The sequence below is a fragment of the Lissotriton helveticus genome, chromosome 11 (assembly GCF_964261635.1).
Source record: "Lissotriton helveticus chromosome 11, aLisHel1.1, whole genome shotgun sequence".
NCBI classification, from domain to species: Eukaryota; Metazoa; Chordata; class Amphibia; order Caudata; family Salamandridae; genus Lissotriton; species Lissotriton helveticus.
In genome coordinates, this window is record NC_136072.1 from 11,629,417 (window position 1) to 11,647,621 (window position 18,205).

Consider the following 18,205-nt stretch of genomic DNA (forward strand, 5'->3'; position numbering starts at 1 on the left):
TCTAATTGCAGCAGGAAGACAAACACCCTTTCACACTTAGCCCTACATCAAAGGTTGTCACAGGGGGATAACATCGAAAGACACATCACTATTTCACTAAATCAAACTACTTCATGCTGCTTTTCTCTATTGCAAACTTCTGTTGCCACAAGAAATAAACTTCACAATCCAAATTTAGAACGTGTCAGGACCATTAATTACACTTGCACTTTTTCACAGATACATAGGGGCCAACAGTACAAATAATGCCAGCAGGAATTCAAGCACACTTTCTGACTTTAAAATACATCAATCTTTCGCATCAACTTACACTTTCACATTGAGAAGTGAATACTGCCTTCTGCAAGAAAGTTAACCATTTCACATCTAAAGTACCATTAAGTATACTCACCAAATCACTCTTTGCCCTGCTGACAAACATAACAATAAATAATTAAGGGACATTATCTATACTACTATTATAAAGGAAGAACTTTGAACCTTTGAGGCGGGTAAACTCGGGAACCACAGCGCCGATCCACACACCCGATACATTGTTGTAATCGTCAGGGTGTGCAGATGGACATAGGCTATATAAACGTAATAAATATACGTTATTTAAAAAATTTACCAAAAAAAAAAAAGTAGTCCCTTGGAAGAAGCGCCGGCCGCGACATGCGTGCCCGATGTGAGGAGAAGCGGGGAGGAGCGGCGTCCAGGAGCGCGAGGTGGACCGGCGGACATGGCGCGGGGAGGAGCAGTGAGGAGCTGAGGACAGGCGGTGAGGAGCGGCAGACAGGTGGTGAGGAGCGGCGGACAGGCGGGAAGGAGCAGTGAGTGGTGGATGAGGTAGTTTATTTATTCATTTATTTAGGAGCGGTGAGCGGCGGAAAAATGAAGCAAAAATGAAAATCGTGAGCAAGAGGAAACAAACGGAGCATTACAAAAGTGAGCCAAACGGTGCATTACTGGAGGAAAAAGTTACGTGTGCAGGTTACAAAAGCGTACATCGTGAGCAAGAGGAAGCAAACGGAGCATTACAAAAGTTAGCCAAACGGTGCATTACAGGAGGAAAAAGTTACGTGTGCAGGTTACAAAAGCGTAGAAAGTAAACATAGAGGTATAGGAGGAAAAAGTGATGTGTGCAGGTAGCAAGAGGAAGCAAACGGAACATTAAAAAAGTGAGCCAAACGGTGCATTACAGGAGGAAAAAGGTACGTGTGTAGGTTACAAAAGCGCACAAAGCAAACATAGAGGTATAATACTGCAATATATGGAGGAAGGCTCCGGGGGACCCACGGACAACGTCGGGGCGGGCGGGGGCCCTGAAGCCTAATTGCTCCCGGACAGCGTCGGGACGGGCTGCTAGTTATGTTATGTTATGTTATAGAATATTTTATAGCGCGCTCTATTACTCACGAGTATCCTGCCGCGAATAAGTATAATAGTATAATCATAAAGCTAGTTCTGGCTATCCTGAATCTGTCAATTAACTACAAATTATTCCCCTTCAGGAGATCAATAGAGCAAAGCTACTGAATGGATTTTGGCTGTAAAACATTGATATATACTAATTTGGTATTTGGAGGGACAGCTACAATACACCCCTTCCAGATAGTCAATTGGTATCAATTTGGAATCACATTTTAGGAGATTAAACAAATTAAGAAATCAGGTTATAAATTAGAAAAAGCCCTACAAAAGTTCAAAAATTCCTGTCACTCAGAAAGCACCTTGAGATGTTTTGGCTTTGGTTGTTGTTCTATACAAGCTTAACCATTCAGTCAGGCACTCACATAGACCTAACAAGTTTTGTAATCCTGAGTCCACAGCCAGGAGCTGACCATACATCAAACTAGAAGGAGGTCTTGTGAAGCTAGATAAAAAAACAATAGTCATATAAAAGGCCACCAAATACGTCTCTAACATGTTTTACAATTACTGCAATGCTATCATCTCAGCAGAGTAGCTGCCTTCCCTTGCTGAGGTTTCAAGTTTCCATCCGGAAAGATTCGTGAAAAGGCTTGGGCGCTGGAGGATTCACTCTCTTACCTTGCTAAACTGCGCAGTTCAGATGGCGTCTTTGATGGCAAAGGCTTGTACGCCAATCCAATGACTCGAAACCCTTGCATGGTGTAAATCTGGAGTTCGTTTGAAAAATTGGAAGGGACTGTTCAAAAAAACAATATCACAAATAAACATTCTATTACATCACAAGAACTCACATTTGCACATTTTCATTCAGTCACAAGACAAATCATATTCAAACTCAAATGGAGAGCGCTCTAGTAAATACTATTATTTAACCACCTTGCATGGTAAAATTGTCCTACATCTGAATGACTCATTTAAATTACTTGTCAGTACCTCATATATGATACAACATGTACCTAGGGTCTGAAAGCACTACAGCACTCTTTGTGCCACCCACTTAAGTAGCAATTTAAATACATATGCCAGGACTTCCAGACGCAAGATAGCTGTGTCCTAAACAGAGTCCCGAAAAGTGTGAGATTAAATCGAATCAGATAACCGCGAGTCAATTAAATGAAGGCTCCGCGTGCTTAATCTGCACGGAGCCAAAGCGACTCAAGAAGCTTACCGAATATAAAAAGAATGAGGCTGGCTGGCATTCACTCATAAACAGGAACATCCTTTCTGTCGAAAAGAGTGTTGAATATCAACCACAAAGAGCTCTAAGCCTTGTGTAAAGCGACAAGAGTTGAAAATGATAATGATGTATATAGTACTGCTAGCTGCGCTCTGAGCCAACTTACCAACACTCAGATACAAATCAAAAAGCCCTGATGAGAGTCCAGTAAAGAGAAAAATCTGTACTCGAAACGCGTGTGCTCATTTTTCAGGAAACGTCAAGGATTTGTGGTTAAAATCCATCATTAAAAGAGAGGGAAATTTGTAGAAATTGAAAGTTTTTATGTTGATGATTGATGTTCACTTTGTGTATAGTGTTTTTCACAGATGCAAAATATGATTTTGTGAATTATTTTATCATTTGATGTATAGCACAATTTATGTATTCTTTAAAACTTTGATTCATCACTTGATAGGTGATAGTGTGGTGCACGATAAAGAGTAGTTATAGAGGGGTCACATTAGCCCTCTAAATGATCTAAGGGGAGTAGTCACTAAGTCCTAAGGAGTTTAAGTTGTGGCTAGAAATCTCACCCAAAGAATCAAGACCTAACGGGAGCCCGGATGGTGCTCCATATGCTAGTGGCGCAGGGGCCCACACCTTGTTGGGAATTAAGTCGGGTGCCGGCTCACGATACCTGCCCCGTCCTGGCGCCTGCTCGAAAGTTCGTGGCTTATGGCGCACCATCCGGGTTCCTGTTAGATCTTGATTCTTGATGATTTATTTCCTTCACAGCACAGATATAAACCATCTGTGCTGTGAAGCAAATACATTTGTTGTCTAAAAGAACAGCGGCTGGAGTTGCGGCTCATTCGTTTTTTCTTGGGATAAAACGTTGTTGAAAATATATATGTATATATATATATATATATCACAGAAAAAACCATAGGTTTCAGAGGCGTTATAGTTAGCTGGACATTTCACTTGTACAAAACCATTGAAATTCCCCCGTCATAGTTAGTTCAGCTAACTATAACTTGCGCGCCTGCAATGCACTGCTGATGACGTTACATATTACATCACTCATGACATGGTCAGTGACATCACTCATGACATCTTAAATGACATCACTGATGATGATGTGAGTATTGGTGTATATAAGTTAGTATATGTGAGAGTGAGCGTTTGGAAGAGATCATGTATAAATAAGTATGTGTTTCTATAAGTGATTGTTTAATAGAGTAAGTATGTGTAACTTTTTGTAGAAGTAAGTGTGGTGGTGTGTGTATAACTGTATATGCAAGTAAATGAATGTTTGATTCTTTATTAGCATGAGTGACTATGTGTGTGAGTAACTCTATGGATGAGTGGCAGTGTGTAACAGGATGTATAGGTGTATAAGTACATATGATGAGTGAGTACATGTATGAGTGACTGTATAGGACTGTTGGTGAATGAGTGTATGGGTATGTAGATCTCCACAAAAAAGTTACCCCCATTAGAGAGAAGCCACCGGCAGTAAAATAGTTCATCTTTATTTCGACAACTTGCAAACAGGATCCCCTTAGTAAACAAGCATCCTCATAGAGGCAAGCCAGACGTGTTTCAGGAAATGTAAATGTAAATGTGCTGGACTTGTAGAGCGCACAGCTGCCCGTAAGCGTCCCGGCGCTTGCTTAGGGAACCCGTCCTGGTATTCCCCTGTGAGAAACCCCTGCAGGGTGTCCACAAGGTGAAAGCCAGGCATCCCGCCGCGAGGGGCCGTAGTGGAGATTAAGCAAGCTATTGCCCAGAGTCGCAGAGTGTGACCCCCGTGAGTTGAGTAGGCACCAGAGCGAGAATTGTCGAGTCCGTGGAATTTTGAGCCCGAGACCCGCCGAGGCGGGGAATCGAACCCTGGTCCACGGTCGATCTCAGCTTCCGGGTCTGCCGCCTCTAACCACTGAGCCACGCTTCTCCACTATGTCATCCTTTCTTCAGTGGCGCTTGTGTAAAGAATGAAAAAGCTGAATTTCTTGTGCACAGTTATTTTTCAAGTCCCTTCCCCAGTGGCGAGGCCATTCTCGTGGCTCGCAGGGACTTGTAGTGCCGCCAAGGTAATTCCAAGTGAGTCCTCTTTTTCAATCAGCCAAATTTAAACAAAATGTCTTACCCATGCGTGTTGATGCTGGATCCTGCTGGGATGCCTACTCCGCCTTTCAGCTGCCAAATCTGAACATCATGTCGGCACCGGGCTGGTCCCAACACCTGCCTCCCATTGTGCCAGCACCTCCTGGGCATCAGCACAGGCCTGCAAACAAGCGGTGGGCTTCTCTCAGGCGGCTGGACTCAACCGCTTTATATCCACCAAAACGTTAGCCCCACAGGATCCAGCATCAACCCACATGAGTAAGAGATTATTGTTTAAATTTGGCTGATTGAAAAAGGGGCCCAGTTAGATGTTATTTATTTTCCATACCCTTTTTAGTGTGGTAAAGTGACATTGTAACCTTATAGCTGCCTGTGATTTGATTGCTGCTTGTGTAGCTGTGATTCTATTCTTGGCTTATTCAAAAGTAATTAAATGCATTGTACAGCAGTGAGATGTGTTATTTAAAACAACATCACTAGTAATACCTGCATCTGTAAATTGTTTGAAGTTTCAAATTATAATTGCAATCAAACAGGTGTCATGTCTTGGTGGCAGAGTATTTTATTTTGTTCCTTGTCATTTTTGTGTCATATGCTGGCACCACACCTTTTAACCCTGGCCAGAACTATTGTCTTTGCCAATGCTTACTCTAAACTGTAACTAAATACTGTATCAGGTCCGTAAGGCAATATGTTGACAAGATGTTATCTTTTCACAATACTATTTTTGCATAAAGTTTCTATCTTTTCTTGCTATTAATAATGCTGTTCACCAGCTGTGAACATGCAGTGGATAGTATTTCATTATCAATATTTCTCTGCATCTCTGTTTACAATTTATATCGGGTTACATATTATAGGAATTGGAATATTCCCAAATCTGTGTGTTAAGAATATTGAAAGTCACCATAGAGTTCTGGAACTTTATATTGATGTTCACCAGGAGCCCATCATGCTTACTTATGGAGAAAGGACCAGAACATTTTACAATGTTTCCTAATGTTGGAAATGCTCAGTGGTGAGTTGTTTTTCTCTGAATACCTGTCTCAGGTCTGCAGAAGCTGATCACCTTCTCTGGTGCTCCTTTCATGAACACCATGCACTGGTCGCCTCCAACCACCTGTGTGACAACCGACATCCTCTGTAGGCCTGAGGAAAATGGGAACTGGTGCACAATGGCAAGGCCTTCGACCGGCACCTAAGGACGAAGCAAAAGGTACATCAGGATGATTTTGAACAGCTAGATTAACTTTTCTTCTATTTCATGATTTTTCAGGCTACTATAAGCTGTTCAGGACGCATACAGGATAATGCAGGTATACTATGTCATAGCACAAATGTCCTAGGTGACTTACCTTAGGTTTGAGCCATAATCAATTATTAGAATTGGAGTTACCTAGAGTCTCTGCTGGTTGTGAAGGTGACCTAGTTTCTCTGCTAGTTGTAGAGGTGACCTAGAGTCTCTGCCGGCTTTGGAGGTGATGTAAAATCTCTACCGGTTGTGGAGATGGCCTAGAGTCTCTGTTGGTTATAGAGGCGACACAGAGTCTCTGCTGGTTGTGGAGGCGACCTAGATTCTCTGCTTGTTATAGAGGTGACACAGAGTCCCTGCTGGTTGTGGAGGCAACCTCAAGTCTCTGCTGGTTGTGTGGGTGACACAGAGCCTCTGCTGGTTGTGGGGGCAATCTATAGTCTTTGCTGCATGTGGAGGCAACCTCGAGTCTCTGCTGATTGTGGAGGTGACCTAGAGTCTCTGCTGTTTTTCTAGGTGACCTAGAGTCTCTGCAGGTTGTGGAAAGGCACAGCAAAACTTAGGCCACTGAGGAGCAGACGTTCATATACATCTTTGTTTTAAAAAGGTGCACATTTTTCAGTGGTTTCTATGTGTATTACATTTTTATCAACGGGCCACTGTTTGAAGAAAGATAATTCCTCATAAACTTTTTAGTGATTTTGTAAATCTCACTGCATTCGTCAATTTATATATGCTTACTTTGTTTTACTTACAATGTTGTACTAATTTGCTTGCTGTTCAAATGGAAATACATTCCTGGAATCTTTATTTGTTTTACATTTTAATGCATCAAATTGATTGTTTTCTTTCTGCAAGTATTGATTTCCCTATCACCTCAAATATTTGTGCAATTGGATGTTGAACTTTTCATTTGTCCAACTGTATTATTTGTTAAAAATATTTAATTTACAAGTTTTTATCAAACTCATTCCATATTTCGTCCAAAACTTGATGTTGACCTATTAAGAGTTTTATGCCATCTAAGGCTATGTGTCTCTATTTGACTCAATATTATTTTCTGCTTATTTACGTACATATTGCCTTGAATTTATGACAATATACATGCCTCGGTCCAATGAATCTTGGAATTAGTCAATAGTTGCTTTCATATTTAATTACAGTATCAAAAATAAAAGTGTTTTGTTTTTTCATGCCATGACTACATGTGGACATACTTAGACAAACATGTTAAAGGAACTGGATGCCTCTTGCTATGGTTCTATCCCATAAATGTCCATAATATTTGTTTTTTTCAGTCATTGCACCTCTCTTTGGTGACTACCCAGAGCCGGACTGGCCATAGTGGGCACCGGGCAATCCACCGGTGCGCCGCACGGGTGGGGGCCGATTTTGGGCACTTGGGGGCCGTTTTAGTTACAGGGCCGTTTTGCTGCATTGCTGCAAAATCGACCCTGTACCAAAACCAGCCGAAAACCTCTCCCCCCCCCCCCCCCCCAAGAGCTCGGCGGCACCTCCAACCCCCCCCCCCCCCCGAGTGGGGAGGGGGGTGGCGCAGCCCTGTGAATACCCCATTGCTCTTGCTCCTTTTAGTTCTGCTGCAGCTCTCTTTAGTGAGTACCCCATGTTCATTGACCTCCCGCTGCACCTCCTTAAGGAATACCCCATAGTCATTGAGCTCCACAGCACGTCTCTTTAGTGAGTACCCCATGTAAGTATGGACGGAAAATTCATTCCGCTCGTGGAATTTGCGAATTTTTGACAATTTCGCGATCCGCGAATCGCACGAAATTGCCCAAAAATCCGCAATTCGCGAGTTGCCGGATTTAATTTTCTTGTTCGCGCTTCAAAAATACAATCTCGCGTGCGCTGCATTGACTTACCATGATTCTGCATTCGCTAATGAGTTTTCCTCCCTGTTTGCGTGCGCTGCGAGATTTTGGTAGCTCGCCGCGATCGCAAACACGTCATTGTGACTCAAAAACAGGAAACTGCGAACGCGAACAAGTCATTGCCACCCGAAACAGGAAATTGCAAACGCGACCACGTCATTGCGACCTGAAACAGGAAAAAGGCATCGCGAGCAGGTTGGTTAAGTGGAAACAACATGTTCGCGACCGTTGCGTTCCCGAACTGGTAAAAAAACTTCGCGAACTCGCAAAAAAAAAACTTTGCAGGCTCACGGAATTTGCCGAATTCGCAAATTCCGCCCATGCTTAACCCCATTTTCATTGAGCTCAATTAGATATCTCTTTAGGGAGTACCCCCTATTAATTGAGCTCTGCAGCACCTCTCTTTAGTGAGTTCCTCCTGTTCATTGCACGCTGCAGCACCTCTCTTTAGTGAGTACCCCATGTTCATCGAGCTCAACTAGATCTCTCTTTAGGGAGTACCCCCATATTCATTGAGCTCTGCAGCACCTCTCTTTAGTGAGTACCCCATGTTCATTGAGCTCAACTAGATCTCACTTTAGGGAGTACCCTCTATTCATTGAGCTCTCCAGCACCTCTCTTTAGTGAGTTCCTCCTGTTCATTGCACGCTGCAGCACCTCTCTTTAGTGAGTACCCCGTGTTCATTGAGCTCAACTAGATCTCGCTTTAGGGAGTACCCCCTATTCATTGAGCTCTGAATCACCTCTCTTTAGTGAGTACCCCATGTTCATTGCGCTCTGTTATGTTATGTTAAATGGAGATTTATAAAGCACACGTACACCAACAGGTTCCTATGCGCTATGAAAGTGAGTAAATGAACGCAGCTTTATGCCTGGGACAGCTAATTGTAGGCGAGCCAAGTCTTTAACAGTTTTCTGAACCGCAGATAGTCTCCCTCAAGCCTGAGGGAGGCAGGGAAAGCATTCCAGATCATGGGACCCAAGAAAGAGAACCTAGTCCCCCGATAAGAGGGAGTCCAACAGTCAGGTTTACTGTGGGGGAAAATGATCTCAGTTTTTTCTGAGTTCAGCTTTAGTTGATTTTCATCCAAGTTTTGACATACAGCATGGACCTCTTGACGAAGTCCTTGGATTCTGCAGAGTTGTCAAGGGTGAAAATAAGCTGCATGTCGTCTGCATAGTTGAAGATTTTTACACCCATCTGACGTAGGCCTGAGATCAGGGGGCGTATATAGATGTTGAACAGAATAGGCGAAAGGGAGGAGCCCTGAGGAATGCCACAGTTCAGGTCTTTCATTGAGGATTTGAATGGTGATAGCCACACTGACTGTTTACGGGCTTCCAAAAATTAACGGATCCAGGCTAGAGCAGAGCCCCTGAGACCTGCTGCAGCAATGCGCTCCAGCAAAATGTTGTGCTTCATGGTGTCAAATGCCGCAGACAGGTCAAGGAGGATCAGGGCCTGAGTGTGACCCATGTCAGCCTGACCCTTGAGGTCGTCCGGTACTGATAGAATCACTGCTTTGGTTGAATGTGCGGGACGAAAACCGGCCTGATGGCTGTCCAAGAATATAGTCGTTTCCAGAAAGGAGCTAAGTCAAATAGCCACATGGGTCTCCAGCACTTTCGCCGGGAATAGGAGGAGAGAAATAGGTCTATAATTCTCCAATTTATTGGGATCTATGCCTTGATTTTTCTGAAGTGGATCGACCACTGCTCTTTAAAGGCAAGTGGAACAACATTAAGGGAAAGTGAGTGGTTCAGAAATTTAAGAAAGATATCAGGGAAGGAGCGATAGATTGCTTTTGAGACATAGATGGGACAGTCCTCCTTGGGTGAGCCTGATTTGATCTTAACTATAAGGTCCTAGAAACATTTTTTGTCCATCAGGGGGAGGGAGTTAAGGGCACAAGGATTGGGGATATCCCGTTGTTGCGGGAGCCACAGTTAGTGGGGGTAATGGAATTTTGAATTTTCTTTATTTTATCTAAGAAAAAGGAGTTCAGGTCATTGCAAAGTACCTGACTAGGCGCAAAGGACGGGGTCATGCAGCTAGGATTAGAACGTTATTTTACTTTCTTGAAGATTCCTTTTGAACCATTATTGGATTCGAGTACCCTGTTCGTGAAGAAGGCTCTCTTAGCCTCCAGTATAACCGCCTTGTACTAATGGAGATTAGTTGTGTAGTCAAATTTATCTTGTGCTCTGTAGGTTTTCGTCCACTTCCTCTCGGCTTGGCTTACTTGGAGTTTAATGTTTTTAAGGTCTTTGCTAAACCATTTGGCGGCTTCATGCTGCCCAGGGCATTAGGTTTTGGTCTGTAATGGTGCTCTGCAGCATCTCTAGTGAGTACCCCAGTGTTCATTGAGCTCTACAGCACCTCTCTTTAGTGAGTACCCCAATGTTCATTGACCTCTACAGCGCTTCTCTTTAGTAAGTACCCCAATGTTTATTGAGCTCTGCAGTGCTTCTCTTTAGTGAGTACCCTCATGTTTTATTTTATTTTTTATTTTGAGAGTTTTATACAGCGCAAACAAGATCTCTGCAGATATCAGAGCACTTTACAAAAAATAAAAGCAAGGGATAATAAAAACAAGCAGGTATTGAACAAAATCTCTGATCACAGAATAAACGAAGGTAAATAAAAGGGCATCTAAAGGGGGGGAAGTTACATCGGGTGCATACTAACTCAAACAGATACAGATAATACAAAGGTGTAAACATATCCAGGGACAATGTTCAAGTGAATTTAGCCATGAGGATAGCTTTTACTTCCTTCTTGAAAAATGCAGTGGAGGAGATAAGTCTGGTTTCTGGGGGGAGTGAGTTCCAGATCCTGGGTGCCATTCCTGAAAAGGATCGTTTATAAGTTTTTTCCTTCCGGAATCTTCGAGGTTTCAGTAGAAGATTTTTGTGCTTCTAGTATTTCTTGAGCCACCTGAGATGGTCAGCTTCTGAGTGAGGTAGCTGGGTGAGTTATGGTGTACAGCCCTGTGAGTCATACAGGCGATTTTCAAATGGATTCTGGCTTCGAAAGGCAGCCAATTCAGGGATCTCAAGGAGATATGTGAGTGTTTTTTTGATCCAGTGATGAGTCTCGCAGCAGAGTTCAGTGAAGCTTTTAGGGGTGCGGTTGTTGATAGGGGGATTCCGCAGAGGGCAACGTTTCCGTAGTCTATCCGAGGAATGACTAGGGCTTGTACTGCAGTTTGGAAGTCTTTAGCTGGGAGAAAAGGTTTAAGTTTCCTCAGAGTATTTATTTGGAAGTTAGCTCCCTTTATTGCCCTGCTGATATGATGTTGCATATTGAGGTTGGTGTCCAGTGTTATGCCAAGGGATTTCGCGGAGTCCACGATGGTAGGTTGGATGTTGAGTGCAGTTAGGTGTTTAAGCCATGTTTGAGTGGTGGAGATTTTTGTGGGAGGTGTGATCAGAAGGAACTCAGTTTTCAGAGCATTAAGTTTGAGGTGATTTTCGGCCAGCCATGTTTGGGTGTTTCTGAGTGTTGAGTTCAGCAAATTGATGTCTTCGGGGGATTGAAGTTTGAGATAGAGCTGGGTGTCGTCGGCATACATATGAAAGTGTACATTGGATGCTTGTAACAAGGTGGAGAGAGGCTCCATGAATAGGTTGAACAGTGTTGGGGATAGGGAAGCGCCTTGTGGGACGCCTAATGTAACAGGCATAGGTGAGGACATCAAGTTGTTGCTCTTGAATTTCTGTGATCTGTTATGCAGAAAGGAGGTAAACCACTTGAGAACGGTCCCTGATAGACCCATTCTGGTATTTAACAGCTCGAGTAAGTTTTTGTGTTTGACAGTGTCAAATGCTGAGGAGAGATCAAGTAAGATGAGGAGGCAGGTATCGTTCTGATCTAGGATTTGGAGGGTGTCATCAATTATGTGTGTCATAGCTGTCTCTGTGCTGTGACCTGATCAGAAGCCTGATTGATGAGGGTTGAGGGGGTCAAACTGTTCAATGTGTTTTGTTAACTGGAGTTGTACGCATTTTTCCAATAGTTTGGCCAGGGTGGGGATATTGGAAATAGGACGGTAGTTGTTCAGGTCTGTGGGGTCAGCTGTTGGTTTCTTGATAATAGGTGTGACTTGACCCACTTTGAGGGAGTCAGGGATAAGTCCTTGTTGAAGTGAGCTGTTGACAATTTTGGTCCACAGTTGGAGGAGCAGAGGGATGAAGTCTTTTACAGCGTTAGCTGGAAGAGGGTCTGTGAGGTGATTAGAAGGTTTCAGGGTACTGAGCAGTTTGCCAATTGTTTCTTCTGAGTAGGTGTTAAATGAGGACCATGAGGACCATGTGGCATTGTTTTTTGTTTCAGTGGGTGTTATGCTGTGTAGACTAGAGTAAAGGCTAAGGTCTTTTAGGAGATCAATCCTGATGTTATTATTATTATTATTAATCGGGTTTTGTAAAGCGCAAACAACCCGGAGGCCTCGTAGCGCTAAGTACCGTCATACTGAAAAGGAAAGAGATTAAATGAACAGATGCGTTTTCAGAGCCTTCCGGAATTTTAGAAGGCTAGGTTCACTGCGAATGGAGGTGGGCAGGGAGTTCCATTCCTTCGCGGCATTCCAGGAGAAGGAGCGTCCGCCCCATCTTGTCCGTCTGACTTTACTAACCGTAGCCAGAAAAGCAGTGCTGGATCTTAGGGATCTGTGAGGAAGATAGGGTTTTGCCAAGGAACAGATCATAGTAGGGGCATTCTTCCACATAGCTTTGTGCATAAAGCAAAGAGATTTAAATAGCACTCTAGCCTTGACAGGGAGCCAGTGCAGTTTCCTCAGGGCGGTGGTGGCTGACTCTCGTTTGTTGAGGCCCAGCAGGAGGCGAGCTGCAGCATTCTGGATCACCTGTAATTTTTTGATTGTGAGTGCGGGGGCACCCAGATATAGCGAGTTCCCGTAATCCAGACGGGACAGGATAATGGCTTGAACCATTATTCTGCGGGCTTCAAAAGGAAGAAGAGGCAGCACTTTTCTCAACATGCGCATTAGCCCAAAGCATGTGGCAGAAAGAATGGTAGCCTGCTGCATAAAGCTAAGGTTGGAGTCCAGCCAAATGCCTAAGCTCTTTATGTGGCATTTCGGTTGGGGTGTGGGCCCCATGCAAGGTGGCCAATCTGACAGAGGGCTGGGAATGGTTGGGTTACCCAGCACCATGAGCTCAGTTTTCTCACCATTTAATTTCAAATGTGAGGTGGCCATCCATTGAGCTACCGCTACCAAACAGTTACTTAGGTTGGACGGGGAAGGGTCTGCTTGATTCATGGATACAACTAACTGTGTATCATCGGCGTAGGTTATTATATCTATGCCGAAAGAGAGCACTATGTCGGCTAGTGGCTGCATGTAAATATTAAAAAGGGTAGGGCTCAATGAAGAGCCCTGAGGTACGCCTTGATCCAGGGGCCAAACTTTGGAATGAGTAGTACCCTCAACTACCCTAAAAGATCGATTCTCCAGGAATGACTGGAGCCACTGCATGGCCTTCCCAGAAATTCCGATCTGATTGAGGCGGTGAAGAAGAATATTGGTGTTAACAGTATCGAAGGCGGCACTGAGGTCAAGCAGCATAATTGCTGCAGTGCCGCCTTGATCCATTTGCTTCCTGGCTAGCTCAGTTACCGCCAGGAGGGCCGCCTCAGTTCCCAATTTTGGGCGAAAGCCCGCTTGGGAGTCATGGAGAAGATGATGGTTCTCTAGAAATTGAGTAATGGATGAATTGACATGTTTTTCTAGGAGTTTGCTGATCCACGGAAGGAGGGAAATAGGCCGATAATTGGCCATATTCCCTGGATCTAGAGTGGATTTCTTCAGCAAAGCCCTAACCTGAGCACATTTCCATGCAGTAGGTACTGAACCTGTGGAAATAGATGAGTTTAATATATTGAGAATGACAGGTTTGATAATGTTCTCGATTTTTACTAACTGATAGGGAGGGGCAGGGTCTGTAGGAGATCCGGATTTTATTGTCATCATAATGGTTGCAAGTGAGTTCTCGTCCAGCAATGGAAACTCATCTAGTTTTGGAGTCATGATGTTAGATAAGCTGGTTCCAGTATCTTGGGATAAATTAGGTGAGCTAAATGCAGAGGCAATTTTTTGTATTTTGCTGTGGAAGTATTCGGCTTGGCTTTCACAGCGGGCCTGAGCTGTGCTCGGATCAGCAAGAACCAAGGGGATATCAACCAGGAATTTTGCTATTTGGAAGATTTCTCTAGAAGAGTTGGATGCAGTTAGAATTTTTTCCTCGAAGTATAAGGTTTTGGTTCGTCTGATTTCTAATTTATATTTTTTAATGGCTTCAAGGTGTGTGGTTTTGTCTTCCTTACTACGGGAAATCCTCCAATTTCTTTCGGATCTTCTGCATACCCTTTTTAGTTCCTTAAGTTCAGAAGTGTACCAAGGTGAATCGGTGTTGTCGGTCTTTAGGGTAAAGAAGGCTGAGAAGGCTTCACAGGATGGTGTATCGAGCAGTGAGCTATGTGATTGTTTGGGCTGTTCCTTGGATTGTGTTTTTATTAGCTCAAACAGTTTCCTCTGTCGTTTTTTTGCTTGGTCTAGCTGGAGGCTAAAGAAGTTTGATTTTGAACGTTTGATTTTCCTAAAGTAGGCATTTCTCTTTTTCTTAAGAGCTTTAACGTGCAATGCCGAAGGGGCTGATCTCCAGGTGCGCTCTGCAAGTCGTATGGCACGTCTATCTTCGTTGAGTCTGCCATCGTACCAGGGGTTAGAGATCTTAGTGGGGACCCTCTTTAGTTGTAGGGGGGCTGCCCATTGATTATAGTGGTCATAGTGTTGAGGTAGTGGTCAGTCAACGCATGAACGTCTGAGGCGCCGGTAGGGGGAAGGAGGAGATTGCAGCTGGAGGGAGGTAATGAGTTAGGGTTGAATTTTTTCAGGTCTCTTTTCCAGATCTTGGATTTGGTGGGTTGAACTGAGTTAAGTTTGACTTTTTCATTGTTTGAAGAATGTGATAATGTGGTGGTCTGACCAGTCACAGGGTTGTATTGATTCCAGTTGGGTGGATTCCTCTTTCGAGGATAGAGCCCTTGTCATGGGTGGGGCTATTGCATATTTGGATGAGGTCAAGAGCGTTGAGGAAGTTTTTGAAACTATTTACCAACACGTCATTGTGGTCGTTCCAGTGGAGGTTAAAATCTCCAAGGAAAATTTGAGAGTTTTGATGACCGGAGTTGGTTGTGATCATGTCCATGAGTTGTTGGGTGAAGATGAGGTTGTCCCCCGGTGGATGGTAAATGATGTGGATAGAGCATACAGGATGTTCATTGAAGTTAGTTGCCTCTCTTTAAAGAGTACCCCCATGTTCATTAAACCCTGCAGCACCTCTCTTTAGTGAGTATCTCCATGTTCATTGAGCTCTGCAGCACCTGTCTGTAGTGAGTACCCCCACATTCATTGAGCTTTGCAGCACCTCCTTTTAGTTTTACCTCCATATTTATTGAGTTCTGCCGTACCTCTGTTTAGTGAGTACTCCCCATGTTCATCAAGCTCTCCAGCACCTCCGTTTAGGGCTTATGACCCCAGAGAGTGATCGCACGTTGTTGGAAAGTGAAAGTGGACTTTTAGTAGTGATAAATAGTGACTTACCACTAGTAATAGGGCCACAAACACAAGAAAAGGTTCAGTTTGGGTATCAATAAATGAATCCCGTGCTCAAACCTTGGTAGCTATAAATCAGCTGGCAGGCCTAACTTAGGAGACATGTGTGTAAAGCCTTAAACAAATAAAATACATAAAAAAGCCATAACACACAATAAAAATCCAACACCAATTTATAAAAATAAATTATATCTTTAGAAACAAACTAGCAGCCCGTCCCGACGTTGTCCGCGGGAGAAAAGTAATGTGTGAAAAAGTATTATAAAGCTTTTAATATTTCTCGGTACACAACATTTTTGGCTTCATTTGATTGTGGACGTAGAATAAATTGGTTTTTCAAATTTCCAGACCTTGAAAGAGCAACATATAACTGCCCATGAGTGAAACAGTCTTCTCGTAAGTCAATGCCTATAACTTTGTATGTTTGTCCTTGAGATTTGTTAATAGTAGAAGCAAAAGCAATGTTAATAGGGAATGCAAGCACTTAAATTGAAATGGTAGATCATTTGGGATCATGGGTATGCGTGGAATGTGTGCTAAGTGTCCCGCGGCAGGGCCAGAGAGAATAGTAGCTTTAATGACATAGAGTAAAAGACTTATAACTTGTAGTCGTGTCCCATTGCATAGATCAGGCGGATGTAGGTTGCGTAATAACATGATGGGAATCCCAACTTTCATTTATAGTACATGAGGTGGAAGTCCGGATGGGTTAAGTGAATTTAGGAATTCTTGAGGATAATGTACGGCGTCTTCAGTTTCTAATACTGTATCAATGGATTTATAGACTTTTGTCTCTCCTGGTATTTGAAGTAGTATGTGTTCATTGATATGGTTGACACATGAGTTTCTGGGTGCAACTATAGCTCTTTCACAAATCCAGTGGAAGTCTCTTGTAGCAATCTGCTCTATGTCCGGGTATACATGTTGTATAAGTTCCTGTAAGGTAGACACTGGCGTACCAAATTTGTGAATATTATTATTGTCGTTATTGGTAGGTAAAATGCTTATGAGGTGAGGTTCTAATTACAGCACACCAAAAATTGTTAAACTTATTTCAGTCTTTATGTGCGTGTCGCATAGGTAGAAAATTTAACATTTGTCACCAGTAAAATCTATGGAACAGCATGAGATTCACACAGTATAAGGGTAAGTAGTGATCCAATGTAGAATCAAAAAAAAATGGGGTCCTCTCCATATAGCGTTGTTTTTGTTATTCTTCTTTATTCAAAGTTCATAAACAGATTTTTCCAGCATACAAATCGCCAACACGTGTTTCGTCTCCCACAGAGACTTCATCAAGGCATGAATAGTGATTTGAAGGTGTTTAGTAATCTGTTAATGAAGTGAGGACACAACGTTATGTGTTGATAGTATGATACCAAAATTAGAAAGTGAAGTAAGCTCGTAACTGGATTCAATTCAACAGAAAAATAAGCATAATCATCTTGACGAATGTATTATCATTTTTCTAGACGACAAAATATCATAGGCGAAAAAATATGAGATATACGTAAATGATAACAGAATCCACAGAAATACAAGGGATCCTGTTGTAAGAGTCACATAGTAGATTTAGACGGACTTAGTAAGGAATGAGGAAGTCCGTATTCGCAACCTTGATAAGTTGCAATCGTCCGAGTGGCAGTAACACCAGTAATACGCCTCGTCGCCTGCAATAGATTTATAGACTTTTGTCTCTCCTGGTATTTGAAGTAGTATGTGTTCATTGATATGGTTGACACATGAGTTTCTGGGTGCAACTATAGCTCTTTCACAAATCCAGCGGAAGTCCCTTGTAGCAATCTGCTCTATGTCCGGGTATACATGTTGTATAAGTTCCTGTAAGGTAGACACTGGCGTACCAAATTTGTGAATATTAATATTGTCGTTATTGGTAGGTACTTCACCATTACCAAGTTGTAGTAGAAGATCAGCAAAGTGACTATCTCCACCACCTAAATGTGTCCTCGTGTTAGTGCCTAATGTGAGAGTTTGAACACAGTCCCAGAGTTGTGATGCTTTTAAGCATGCTTTTAGTATGTCCGCACGTGTTCCTCTTGGAACAACAGGAAGAGATTGTCTGAAGTCTCCAGCAAACACAAAAGTAACACCACCCATTATGGTATTAACATTTCAAATGTCTTGTAGAGTTCTATTGACGGATTCTATATGTGCGCGGTGTGTCATAGTACATTCGTCCCACACGATAAGAGAGACTCTTTGAAGCAGTGTTCCTAAGGGTCCATTTTTGCGTACAGAGCACGTTGACTCTTTCTCCACTGAAACATTTAAAGGTAGTTTAAACGTTGAATGTGCAGTTTTCCCACCAGTTAGCAAAGTAGCAGCTATTCCCGAAGATGCTACAGCAAGAGCCAATAGTCCTGAAGAGCGTATTTTAGCTAGTATGAGGTTTATTAAGTACGTTTTCCCTGTTCCTCCCGGTGTGTCTAAGAAGAAGAATTTACCTTCTTTACTTTCCACACTTTGAACAATGGTGTTGTATGCAACATTTTGATCCGGAACTAAGTTTGGTAAATGTTGTTCTAAGTATTGATGGATGTTATAATTTGAAGGTAGTATTTGAGTGTGTTTGTTAGTGTTATGTATCGTTCTATAACTTTCTGGCAATTTGAAATCTTTTAAAGATTTCTCATTTAGTTCATAGAGGGAGTCTTCTATTGCTATGAGTCCTTGGTTAAAGATGTCATTAGTGAATGGT

General features: G+C 42.8%; 1 protein-coding gene and 1 long non-coding RNA gene across 7 annotated transcripts in view; one reads left to right on the plus strand and one right to left on the minus strand.

Annotated features, from left to right (window-relative positions):
- Nucleotides 1-18,205, minus strand: part of LOC144791849 (putative cation-transporting ATPase 13A4) — a 652,319-nt gene that overhangs the window by 288,675 nt on the left and 345,439 nt on the right. Inside the window, exons 16-17 of the mRNA XM_078666632.1 lie at nucleotides 5,744-5,900; nucleotides 2,032-2,149 (exon numbers count right to left, since the gene is read on the minus strand). Of these exons, the coding sequence (XP_078522758.1) occupies nucleotides 2,032-2,149; nucleotides 5,744-5,900 (275 nt within the window). The remainder of the gene's footprint in view (nucleotides 1-2,031; nucleotides 2,150-5,743; nucleotides 5,901-18,205) is intronic.
- The window catches only part of LOC144791847 (uncharacterized), a 198,565-nt gene that overhangs the window by 113,726 nt on the left and 66,634 nt on the right, over nucleotides 1-18,205 (plus strand). For 3 of the 6 annotated variants that reach the window (XR_013602477.1, XR_013602476.1, XR_013602480.1), the window contains one exon: nucleotides 5,753-5,918. The exons of 2 other annotated variants lie outside the window; for them this stretch is intronic. This is a non-coding gene — a long non-coding RNA (uncharacterized LOC144791847). Of the gene's footprint in view, nucleotides 1-5,752; nucleotides 5,919-6,470; nucleotides 6,562-18,205 lie in introns of all 6 variants that reach the window. One more of the 6 variants, XR_013602478.1, reaches the window with a different exon arrangement.